This window comes from Sinocyclocheilus grahami, unplaced genomic scaffold, assembly GCF_001515645.1.
Source record: "Sinocyclocheilus grahami isolate Dianchi unplaced genomic scaffold, SAMN03320097.WGS_v1.1 scaffold15.1, whole genome shotgun sequence".
NCBI classification, from domain to species: domain Eukaryota; kingdom Metazoa; phylum Chordata; class Actinopteri; order Cypriniformes; family Cyprinidae; genus Sinocyclocheilus; species Sinocyclocheilus grahami.
In genome coordinates, this window is record NW_015505194.1 from 2,569,390 (window position 1) to 2,582,016 (window position 12,627).

Here is a 12,627-nt window from a genome sequence, read left to right on the forward strand (position 1 = left end):
CTTCATCCCAGCGGAAACCCCAGTCTTGTGCTACAACTTGGTGAGTGTTTGCTACTACCTACTGTATATCTCTATGGACTACTTCAGGGAAGATAGAGAGAGATTTGAAATGGAATAACCCAACACTTCATCTCCTACATGAGAAGGAACATTGATCTCTGGAACTGTTGATGAAGATGGTGGAAAGCTGGCTGCTTTTACATTGAAACTACTGACAACATAATTGCTCATTCTCTGTGATAAGATTGCATCTGTAGCTGTAGTTAGAGAAATGTATGAAAAATATTGGTTGACCATTTCTAACTCAAAGCTGCTAATGCTGTTAGTGATGAAGGAGAGCAGAAGTGAGCAGTTGTAACTAGTTGTATTTGATTGACTAAAGGATTCTTTGGGTAGAATCCACATCTCATAAGGGTGATTGAAGATGCACTAATAAAGGGAGTCATCAACAGATGAATTGACGCATGCTGCCAGTGGATCTCTAAGAGGTTCTAGACAGCTGAGGAGGCGGTCCTAAGGTCCTGCTGTCATTTGTCATCAGACAACTGTGAAATAGCTGCAGATAGGACTCTGGGTCAGAGGCTTCCGTTCAGAATGACAAGAGCTGATGCCTAAAATAATTTAAAAGGGATCTGCCGTGCTGCTTTTGGCCTTTTGTTGACCTGATGCCGCGTTTTAGAAATGTTTTCTAAAAGAAAAATTGTAGAGGATTTATGGATTTCAATATTTTTGCTTTTAGAGGATATATAGATATATAGTATATATTTATTAAAATGATTGAATACTATTAAAAATAAATGTTCTAATAAGGTTATTTAATATTCATTTTATTATTCAGATTTTAACTTGTTTTAACTTCCTAACACATGCTTTCTTTCTCCTAGGACCATCCTAAAACAGACCAGTCATGTGTGACGACGATGAGACTACCGCACTCGTGTGCGACAACGGTTCTGGTTTGGTCAAGGCTGGATTCGCCGGTGATGATGCTCCCCGTGCTGTCTTTCCCTCTATTGTTGGCAGACCCCGTCACCAGGTGGGCCTCCAAAGCATGTAGTAAATTCCTGGTTCCAGCCAACATATTGCATATTGGCCGTGGAAAATCATTGCAACATATTATACAAACTAACTGAACTATGCTTGGTGATGATAACCCATGACTCTTTTCCTTTAGGGTGTGATGGTCGGTATGGGTCAGAAAGACAGCTACGTGGGAGATGAGGCTCAGAGTAAGAGGGGTATCCTTACTCTGAAATACCCCATCGAGCATGGCATCATCACCAACTGGGATGACATGGAAAAGGTAGCAATCAAAGAATGAATACAGAATGCTGAATTGTTCATTTGACACTGTTTTATTATTCAGTAAAAGCAAAAATAAAAGGTAATTTATTCCTATTAGCGAGCTACATATTGTGTTCAGTCACCTAGTTATTCACTCCATGCATTCATCCAATGATTTAATATATTTAAATATCTTTAGATCTGGCATCACACCTTCTACAACGAGCTGCGTGTGGCCCCTGAAGAGCACCCCACTCTGCTCACTGAGGCCCCCCTCAACCCTAAAGCCAACAGGGAGAAGATGACACAAGTAAGCTAATGCAGGGGTTTACAAACCTTTTTTTTTTTTTGCCACGGACCTCAAATAAGAAGACCAAGAGGCAGCATATAATGGCAGCCATGTAATTTCAGTACTGTAAAAATTTTAATATTATAACTTTATTAATGTAAAATCATGCATATCTTAACTTTTAAAACTTTTTTATGTATTATTCTCATGAGTTTTTTTCATGGACGCTCTAGCACCCCCTTGTGGCCCCTTAGCCTTGAGTTTTCATAAACCATTTGAGTGTGTTTACCATTACTAGTGCTGAAACCAGGGCTATTTTTGTATTATTTATAGACCTATACTATTATAGTTTTTGTTAATATTTTGAATTAGATTTTATTAAAATTTTCCCCCTCCCCTTTCAGATCATGTTTGAGACCTTCAATGTCCCTGCCATGTATGTTGCCATTCAGGCTGTGCTCTCTCTGTATGCCTCAGGCCGTACCACTGGTAAGTGTCTATCAAGTCACTAGAAGCAATAAGTAACATTATAGACTTTAATTCCTATATAAATCTGCAATACTTAACATGCCAATCCATCACGTTATAGGTATTGTACTGGACTCTGGTGATGGTGTGACCCACAACGTCCCCATCTATGAGGGTTATGCTCTTCCTCACGCCATCATGCGTCTAGATCTGGCCGGGCGCGATCTGACTGACTACCTGATGAAGATTCTGACCGAGCGTGGTTACTCTTTTGTGACTACCGGTGGGTGCTAGAAGAATTTTACTTCAGTCTATCCTGATGAATTTTGTTGAGAAATTTTGTTAAGAGGGGGCACTTTTGGACATTTTTTTGCAAAATAAATGTTTTCGTTGTCTTTTCCCAATATAAAATATACTTACAGTACTCTCTCTTTTCGTCCATAGCTGAGCGTGAGATTGTGCGTGACATTAAGGAGAAGCTGTGCTATGTCGCTCTGGACTTTGAGAATGAAATGGCTACTGCTGCGTCTTCCTCCTCTCTGGAGAAGTCCTATGAGTTGCCCGACGGCCAGGTCATTACCATTGGAAACGAGCGTTTCCGCTGTCCTGAGACCCTCTTCCAGCCCTCTTTCATTGGTATTTCACCTTATTGCATTAACCCATGTTGCTGTCTTTACATCACAATTATTACCTTGCTGACATAGCTTGCAATGTTGCTCCTCACAGGTATGGAGTCTGCTGGCATCCATGAGACGGCCTACAACAGCATTATGAAATGCGACATTGATATCCGCAAGGATCTGTATGCCAACAACGTCCTGTCTGGTGGTACCACCATGTACCCTGGTATTGCTGACCGTATGCAGAAGGAGATCACAGCCCTGGCCCCCAGCACAATGAAGATCAAGGTAAACGTCCTTCCAACTAAATGAGCTTGTTTCTTTTATAGCTGTAATTGTAGTCTAACTACATTCATGTTCTTGTGTTTGTCCTCTAGATCATTGCTCCCCCTGAACGTAAGTACTCGGTCTGGATTGGCGGTTCCATCCTGGCTTCCTTGTCTACCTTCCAGCAGATGTGGATCAGCAAGCAAGAGTATGATGAGGCAGGTCCCTCCATCGTCCACAGGAAGTGCTTCTAAACCTCAAATCCTCCTCAGTTTAATCCAACTAACCCTCCGTATGCATTTGTACTGTGCTTTATGCTGTATATACATGTAATGAATGTTGTAATAAAAGTTGTGATGTGTAACAGTATTTTTGGCTCGCATTGTGTTTTGTCTTTGAGTATTTGGTGAAGAAGTTGCAGCTGACAAATACAGACTTTTCCATGTTTCCTCATCAAAAGCTATTTATTGTCAGTTTGATCCCAAATGAAATTAGCTATTAGTAGATTTTTTAAAAAGCATTAGACAAAAAAAAAAAAAACCTTCTCAAAATTGTACATGAAGGTAGGTTATGTGGAATAAGTGATGGCAATGGATGGAATGAACTATCTGACAAGCCATGCTGTATATACATGTAATGAATGTTGTAATAAAAGTTGTGATGTGTAACAGTATTTTTGGCTCGCATTGTGTTTTGTCTTTGAGTATTTGGTGAAGAAGTTGCAGCTGACAGATACAGACTTTTCCATGTTTCCTCATCAAAAGCTATTTATTGTCAGTTTGATCCCAAATGATATTAGCTATTAGTAGATTTTTAAAAAAGCATTAGACAAAAAAAAAAAAAAAAACCTTCTCAAAATTGTACATGTAGGTAGGTTATGTGGAATAAGTGATGGCAATGGATGGAATGAACTATCTGACAAGCCGATGTAAAAAATAAACCTGTGCATTAAGTGATTCAGACTAAATTCAGGGTAAGAAAACTTTAGCAGCTTTCTACAGTTAAAGATAAAACTTAAAAAAAATGTGTTTTTAAATGAAATCTAAATATATTAAAAAATATTGAATGCATTATTATTTAATTGTTATAACATTAATAATTAACTTATTTAATTTGTAGTTAATTAGTTAAGTATTTAACTAATTAACCCTTCGAGACTGTTGGTGTCTGGGCTTAATTCTTCATTTTCTTTGTTTCCTGCCAGGAGATACATTTTTGGCGCATTTATTTAATGTCATCAGCATGAATGAGTGAAGTGAATCTTTAATGTGAATTTTACTGCACAACTGTAACTCATTACAGCCAGCCAGCCAGACAACCAAAGTTGGCAACCCTGTGTACATATTCAGTTATATTCATGACTATGAAGTAAGTTATTGATGATCAAGAACACCATTATGATGTCGTTTACAAGGTAGCATCGCTAGCTAGCTTAAATAGTAAGGATAGTGTTAAGTTGTTGTAAGCATTTAAATGTACAATTACGTGTCTATGTACAATTTGTTTCTCAATTTCTGAAAAGAACGAGGCAGGAGAGGTTAGTTTACCAGCTGCAAATTCTAAAGAACGCTCCGTACATAACATAGTCCATTCAGGCCTGTTCCAGAGAAGAGACTACCAGGGAAATTATTAGAATTACTTTCAAGCATTGCTGTTGGTTATATTATTAGTAATGAGGAGTGAATTGCATGCACGTCAAAAAAAACACGTCTATATTTGCATAGACGTTAAACTATTATAATTCGATTAATCTGACAGGTCCATAACATTCCCGGACTATGGACACGACACACCTCACTTAGAATGTACATTTATTATATCATTTTTAACACCTTCCTTATATATTCCTTATACTTTGTCCTTCTACCGTTCCCAATAAATTACAGCAGCACGTTTTAACGGCTATGTGCTGGTTATTGCGTAAACCAGTGATCATTTGTGGAGGTGAGATGATTCGGCTGCTTGGCAACAGAGCAAATGAAGCGAGGAAGAGGAAGAGGAGGAAGAGGAGGAGGAAGGCATCTGTGTTGAACCCGACAACCTCTTTATCAGACAGGATTACATGGTAGGTTATCGCTTTAAATTTGGTTAGCTGTTTATTTTATATGGTTACAACACGCTGGATTTCAGTTTAGCTGAAATACGAAGAATGTGCTTCTTAACTTGCGCTTGTAAAATAACGGCATATGTTTTTATGAAGTCTGTGCACTTGTGACGTAGTTACAATCAGGAATGCGCGAGCTCAATAATATCTATAGAAAATAAGCTTTAGCTTTATAACCCAATTTCTACATTAACTTTTAAATAAATAAAATATTAAAAACAATGAATATTTTTATTCAAAGCTGCCGTTTTAGCATACATATAAGGCGCAGCAGTAATTTTCCACTATGTTGTGTTAATTGTCGGTGTTTAGTGACCGTCAACGATGGGTTCGGTTCCGAAAATGACACACACGGTTCTTCTGAGTGTCATCATAAGCTCGATGGCCGTCGTTTCTGGCCGCAGTCCACGCACGGTGGATCCGGTGTCGGAGGCGGATATCCAGCGCCTGCTTCACGGTGTGATGGAGCAGCTGGGAATCGCGCGGCCCAGGGTCGAGTATCCCGCGCATCAGGCCACCAACATAGTCGGTCCACTCAGCATCCAAGGTAAGAGTTTCTCATTGTTGGCAATTGCACGTTTTTAAAAAAATGTAAATGATCACTGAGATTAATAGGTTGTCCTTATAATATTCCTCATTGTGTGGTTGCCTTCAGGTGTAATTTTAGACTTTGTCCAATAGGTGGTGCCCATGAGGGACTCCAACATCTCGGGCCATATGGGAACATCCCTAACATTGTCGCAGAGTTAACTGGAGACAGTGTTCCCAAAGACTTCAGCGAGGACCATGGCTACCCTGACCCTCCCAATCCTTGCCCCCTTGGAAAGACTGGTATGCTGATCCAAGTGCAATTGAATGCTCAAATATATAGTGGTGCCACCATTCACTTTGATTAATCGAAAGAGGAATCATTTTTTTGAGGCAAAGAAAATGTGTACAATATTTGATTAGATTGTAGGTGTTTACCATATTCTCCCAAAGGAATGACAACTCTAAACTTTTTGAATGGTCTAAACCAGGGGTGCCCAACCCTGCTCTAAACATTCACAGAGAATGGGGTACATCCCTCTCTTTGTTTAAAAAATGTGATGTTTTTATAGCTGCTGATGGATGTTTAGAGAACTCTCCAGACACTGCAGAGTTCAGTCGAGAATTCCAGAAACATCAGCACCTCTTTGACCCCGAGCATGACTACCCTGCACTGGCGAAGTGGGTGAGTTCACACTTGACACAGGTTGGAGGAGACTTCTGATTTTTCATTTAAATAAAATGACTGAATCATTTAAGGGCTTTTCACACCGCACTTAACCCCTGATTATCGTTGTTGTAAACCCACGCTTTTAACCCCGTGTAAAGGAAATGTCAAAGTTCAAATGATGACGGAAAACATGTAAACTGGAGTAAAGAAGAGACCATTTCATAGTTACCTTTATAATCCGAAAAGTCCATTCATTAAAACTTTATAGTACTGTCAGCAATATATAGTATGAGGATGCGCAATGCTAGCGCTATTATGTAAACAGGTAGCATGCTGCGTTTGTCCAAACAGTGACATCGACACTGCCAATATGCAGCTAAGAACGTTAACGTGAGGTTTAGTAATGTTCAGTGTGAAATTTCATCTTTTGAATATACAGGATTAATTGTTAACCCGGAAAAATTATGAGCAGTGTGAAACATGAAGCAAAATAGCCCAAGATTCTGGTCTGTAGCAGACTGCACTAAATATCTATTTTCATTCTTTCAGAATAAAGGACTGTTGTATGAAAAACTGAAGGGTGGACCAAAACGAAGAAAAAGGGTAAGCAATGAATATAATTTTCTATGCCTTTTGGTTGATTCTTTGTCAGCAGACGCCCAACACATGAACTATTAGATGGAGCACTGTTGCATATACATGTTGCATTTTCAGAAAAAATGTCACAGGATGTGTCACTGAATGTGTTTCAGAGTACAAATCCATATCTGATGGGACAGAGGCTGGATAACGTGGTGGCCAAGAAATCAGTGCCACATTTCTCAGAGGAAGATGAGGTTGAAACTGCTACAAGCAATATCAAGACCTAAACATCGTGTTATTTATCAAATCTGTACAATGAAAATCTTAACAGTTTCACAGTAAAGTCAGCATTAAATTATGTGTGATATTCAAATTAATCATATTATTAATAGCAGCAAAGGATGACGGTAAAATGAATGATTATTCTCTTGGCACAACTTTTGTTGTAATAACATTTAATCAAATAAAAATGTTGTATATGTTCATGTGCAGAAACTTCGAGACATGTGTTTTTAACTTCATGATTCTTCTAAATTACAAACTTCACAATATGCATTCATCATGAAGTTCCTTACTCTCTTAAAGCACTGGACCATCCCTAAAATGCTGTGAATGATAGAGGAGGCGTGGACTGCCCCATTCTCTTTAAATGTCAGCACTCAGAACAGAGCTCCAGACCTTATTTTGACTCGGACTCAGAGTTCTGGATCATTTGGTTTAACCTATTTTTAACCATAGTTTGTTATGGTATACAAAGACCTTTGTGAACATAGCTCCAGTCCATGTGAAGAAGTTTGAACCATTATTAATCTGAGGTAAGTCTGCATATGGAATATACTGTATATATATTTTCAAATCACATCTGTGTGATTTTTGTGAATTTTTTTTTTTTTTTAAACCAAATTACCGAAAATGAATTAGTAGGAAATGTTTAAATGAACCTTATATGCTTTGAAATATTTTAAGTTTGGAAGTTGTTCATTTTATAAATGAAATGTTTTGATAAAATAATATGGCATATTTGTATAAAAAACCCTTACATTTCTATTTTTTTATTTAAACATATATAGCCTATATTACTGTATATTTGATTACCTTTAATGTTAGGTTTCTTTCTTCATGTGAAAGGATGACTAAAGACGCACTAGCTGTCACTATCGTGGTCTTGTGGCTGCTCTGCAATCCGGCGAGGATCAGGGGAACCGGGGGGTTTCAAGGCGCCATTCCTCACCCAAATAAATACAGCCCAAACCAGTCGGAACAGACACCGCAGGCCAGTTCCAGGGGAACGGGACCACCTTCAGTCGGGGACGAGGTATTGGACTCCAGTCAGGAGGCTTTACACATAACGGAGCGCCGTTACCTCAAACTTGACTGGTGTAAAACGCAGCCGCTGAAACTGATGATCTACGAGGACGGGTGCCAGCCGCGCGCCATCATCAACCGCTTTTGTTACGGACAGTGCAACTCTTTCTACATCCCTCGGCACGTTTATCAAGAGGACAGTGCGTTTCAGTCGTGCTCCGTGTGTAAGCCAAAGAGTTTCACTACCGTGACTTACACGCTCATCTGTCCCGGGCAAACTCCCAGCACCAAGAAGAAGCGCGTGCGCCGCGTGAAACAGTGCCGCTGTACTTCTGTCGACTTGGATTAAACTTGCTGACGTCATTGTTGTAGGCTACTTCTGTATGTTTGTCTGAAAGTCACACATTCCTATAGCTGAATAATGTAGGAGCATGACCGATTTGTTTCCTCCATTAGTTCTCCAGTCATCAAAATGTGTCCTTTATATTGTGAAGAAATACAACTGATGCAATTAAATGTAGGCTACAACAAGTTGGATAAGTTATAATACTATAAAATAGTGACATTAAAAATATGCTTATATTATTCTCCACTGTGTGGAGCAAAATTTGCGCATTGATGCAAATAGCTTGTTTTGTGGCTTGATTTGTAATATAGGATACATTACATAGCCTACATATTAGGCTATGGGTGTAAATAAGCAAGTTTCCCCCCCAAATCCATTCCATCATATTTATTCCTGGTTTTTTATACAATACTGCAATGTAAAAAGAAGGTGGTGTCAAGTTACAGCCTTTTTAATCAATTGATGAAGACAATCTAGGTGAACAAACAAACATTACAATAAAATCTTAAAAGTTTTAACTTTTAACTTTATGGATTATGGTCGGAAGCGACGGTCTTAATGATGGATTTGTTTCTTACAAACATGCTGCATTTCACTTCACAGGACATTAATGGATAGACTGGAGTCGTGTGGATTATTGTGACGTTTGAAAATCTTGGTGAACAAACATTACAGAAAATAAGTTAGATGCATGGAAAATAGTTTTTGTATTAATGAAAACTTTTTACAGTGTTGCATTTAGTGTAAAAGGAACAATATTACTGTGATTAAATGGCAATAAGATGTGAAGCAACATAACTGTCATCAATAAAAACATGATGTTTATCAAAATAAAACTGATAGGTTAGTTTAATATTATATTTTTTCACATGTACATTATCTTTGTTTTGTAATATTCTGTATTGATTTAATGATCATAAAAAGTTACTCAACTTTGTTACTCAATATACAAAATAAAGTTACTGCCTTTTCCAAGTCAAATATCGGGAATGCTTTTTTCAACCCTTAATTGTTTAGACTGGTGAAAATCCCAGAACAGATCGAGCTAACTTGCAATATAAACATTTCTTAAATGTTTCTCATTTTGAACATTCATATCTGAAACATGGTCAAAGGTATTTTTGGTGAGTGATTTGTTGTTGGGTTATACACAGGATCCACTACACTGAAAGACTATCATCCTCTAACTTGCATTCTGGTGGAAAAGTGTCACACAAGCAGGTGCACTTCATTCTGACCCTGCCAAAAATGCAAGTGCCTGGGTCTTAAATATAAATGTATCTGGTCCTCTTTGGAAATGGCAGAGGGGGTTAGCTGGTGGTCAGACTTGCTTCTTTAAGACGCAATCTCTCTTTCTGAAATATGCAGAAACATGCATCATTATGAAGTCCCATTTAGCTGTGCATGCATTTCGTAGTATAAGGGACTAGTTCACCCCAAAATGAAAATTTTCTGAAAATTTACTGAACCAGGCCATCCAAGTTGTACTTGACCGTGTTTCTACAGATTTGAAGAAGTTTATCATTGCATCTTGCTCACCGATGGATCCTCTGCAGTGAATGGGTGCCAGCGGAATGAGAGTCTAAACAGCTGATAAAAACTTCCCAATAATCCACAAGTAATCAACATGACTCCAGTCCTTCAATTAAAGTCTTGTGAAGTGAAAAGCTGTCCGTAATAAACAAATTAAATATTAAGGCGTTTTAACTTTAAACTTTTAACTTTATGGATTATGGTCGGAAGCGACAGTCTTAATGATGGATTTGTTTCTCACAAACACGCTGCATTTCACTTCACAGGACATTAATTGATGGACTGGAGTCGTGTGGATTATTGTGATGTTTTTATCAGCTGCCTAAACTCTCATTCTGACGGCACCCATTCACTGCAGAGGATCCACTGGTGAGCAAGTGATGTAATGATAAAGCTCTCCAAATCTGTTCTGATGAAGAAACTCATTTACTTCTTGGATGGCCTGAGGGTAAATTTTCAGCAATATTTCATTTTGTGGGTGAACTATTCCTTTAATAAGAGTCAGAAAGGTTTTAAAAACCTGATTCATTAAAGTACAATAGTCACTAGTCTTTGAACCACTTATCTATCTGCCACCCACACCTCAGCAAGCAAGGATGAAGGCAAACTCTTACCAGTCCTTTCACATGTGCCTGTCTGGTCTCAATCTTCTTCTCTGCTGTCATGTTGCGCACTGAATGTTGGGCCTCTTTGATTCTGAAGACAAAAAGAGCACAGATTGTATTTTACATAACCGTAATATAATGTTTCAAATGTTTTAATGCTGAAATTCACTAAAAACAACAACTGCCAGTGAATAAGTTACCATTAACTAGGTTATCACACTGTGCGGTTGGTCAGAGCAGTAGTAAAGCACAAATTATGATGCTATAGATTCTCATTTACGATGCTATTAACGTCTCACCTCTGTTTGGATATGACCTTGTTCTCTCTCTTCCATCTGATCTTGAAATCATTGCAGAATTCAAACCAAAGTGTGAAAACATGGCCAGGCACAATCTCTTGCTCTCCGGAACGTGGCTTCAGTCCAAAGTACTCCACTAGGTCAGAGAAGCTGAGGAAGGAAAGACATGGGGCAAAGCTGGAGATAATGTCAAAAATGTTTATGAAGTTTGCATTTTTTGTAATATTTGGACCAAGAGTGACGTGCTACCTTTTACGTGCCGATATCACTTGATGTTCCACAGTAATTAGCTCTGTTTGTGCTGTAAAATGAAAATGTATATCAACAATTAGCCAATTAGGACATTTGCGTTTAGATTATATCATAATCAGTACCACAGTCAATATCAAGAGCCAATATCTCTTCTATTACCTCTTTAACAGCGATAATGCACTGCTCTGTCAGTCATACTACAAACAGCATTATTGTCATATTATTCATAGCCTTTCTACAAGGGCCTCAAAGACAATGTTGAAACTCCTTTACTAAGAAGTCTCCTCCATTGCCAAAGTCTCACTGATTCCTATCTCTGCGTCTGTCTTCTGAACCTGACCAGCTATCTCGTACAGGTACGGAGTCGCAGACACTTATCAGGTCCCCAAAAGGGCACATGGCAGATATTCTTCATGACTGCAGGATGTGTGCCGTCTTATCTGTGTAGCAGAGATTGTAGTGAGGAAAGGAAACGCTTTGGTGCTATGTACTTAACATAAACATGTATATAAATATATACATAAACTACAAACAGAATAAATATTATTTGTCTAGTTCACTACAGCTAGTGTTGTCTTGTCCAGCTGTACTGCAGTAAATGACAGCAAGTTTATATCTCCATAATATCTGCCTCTATGACCTGCAAAACAAAACAATCCTGTATACAATCTCAGCAAACTTTTGTACTCTTTCCATCAATCATCTAGAGAGGCAGGTCGCCTCAGAGACCAACTAGACTTCATATCTGAACAAGGTAGATGAGAGGGATTGAAGAATAGAAGACTTAAAAACTACAGATCCTCTTGTAAAAGGTAATGGGGGCTAATCTCACGCATCTTAGCATAGCTCACCGTTGGCATTGAAAGATTCCATTTTCTCCTTGAAGGGATGTATGTGCTCATGAGATGAGTTGGTACACACAGTTAGGACATCCTTTTCACAAACTGTACGAGACAAAAACAATAACATTGGGTTAGAGTAAAGTCCCCAACCAGGTCCAATTTGAAAAAGTCATTCATTGTAAAACAAAGCTTACACTAACTTTAACGCAATATTTTAACCCAAAATAAACAGTTCGATTTTTTTTCTGTTAGACCACCATGAGCGCTTACTTTTTTTCCCAATAACCCAGATCTTGAAGAATAAATGCCATTATGGAGCAAGTAGAATTTCTAAAATATTATGTTATTTGCAGATGCCTTCTCACAAGGTGATTTAAAATAAAGTGTACATTTACGTTACATTAAATGTAATATACAGTGGGTACGGAAATTATTCAGACCCCCTTAAATTTTTCACTCTTTGTTATATTGCAGCCATTTGCTAAAATCATTTAAGTTCATTTTTTTTCCTCATTAATGTACACACAGCACCCCATATTGACAGAAAAACACAGAATTGTTGACATTTTTGCAGATTTATTAAAAAAGAAAAACTGAAATATCACATGGTCCTAAATATTCAGACCCTTTGCT

General features: G+C 38.2%; 4 protein-coding genes across 4 annotated transcripts in view; 3 read left to right on the top strand and 1 right to left on the bottom strand.

The window, feature by feature from the left end:
• On the top strand, positions 1-3,381 carry LOC107601891 (actin, alpha cardiac). Its single transcript, XM_016294243.1, has 9 exons — positions 1-40; positions 885-1,036; positions 1,175-1,303; positions 1,484-1,594; positions 1,978-2,062; positions 2,163-2,324; positions 2,486-2,677; positions 2,768-2,949; positions 3,039-3,381. The coding sequence occupies exons 2-9, from the start codon at positions 908-910 to the stop codon at positions 3,180-3,182; spliced, it is 1,134 nt and encodes a 377-aa protein (XP_016149729.1). The 5' UTR covers positions 1-40; positions 885-907; the 3' UTR covers positions 3,183-3,381.
• Positions 3,382-4,895: 1,514 nt separating this feature from the next.
• LOC107601900 (neuroendocrine protein 7B2-like) lies at positions 4,896-7,232 on the top strand. Its single transcript, XM_016294255.1, has 6 exons — positions 4,896-4,993; positions 5,345-5,579; positions 5,714-5,863; positions 6,133-6,245; positions 6,780-6,833; positions 6,983-7,232. Exons 2-6 carry the CDS (start codon positions 5,357-5,359, stop codon positions 7,097-7,099), a joined length of 657 nt encoding a protein of 218 aa, XP_016149741.1. The 5' UTR covers positions 4,896-4,993; positions 5,345-5,356; the 3' UTR covers positions 7,100-7,232.
• Positions 7,233-7,464: 232 nt separating this feature from the next.
• On the top strand, positions 7,465-9,266 carry LOC107601908 (gremlin-1-like). Its single transcript, XM_016294267.1, has 2 exons — positions 7,465-7,627; positions 7,941-9,266. Exon 2 carries the CDS (start codon positions 7,942-7,944, stop codon positions 8,464-8,466), a length of 525 nt encoding a protein of 174 aa, XP_016149753.1. The 5' UTR covers positions 7,465-7,627; position 7,941; the 3' UTR covers positions 8,467-9,266.
• A 331-nt stretch (positions 9,267-9,597) lies between these two features.
• Positions 9,598-12,627, bottom strand: part of LOC107601882 (formin-like) — a 15,608-nt gene continuing 12,578 nt past the window's right edge. Inside the window, exons 14-18 of the mRNA XM_016294231.1 lie at positions 12,004-12,096; positions 11,150-11,201; positions 10,901-11,050; positions 10,611-10,692; positions 9,598-9,818 (exon numbers count right to left, since the gene is read on the bottom strand). Of these exons, the coding sequence (XP_016149717.1) occupies positions 9,774-9,818; positions 10,611-10,692; positions 10,901-11,050; positions 11,150-11,201; positions 12,004-12,096 (422 nt within the window). The 3' untranslated portion in view covers positions 9,598-9,773. The remainder of the gene's footprint in view (positions 9,819-10,610; positions 10,693-10,900; positions 11,051-11,149; positions 11,202-12,003; positions 12,097-12,627) is intronic.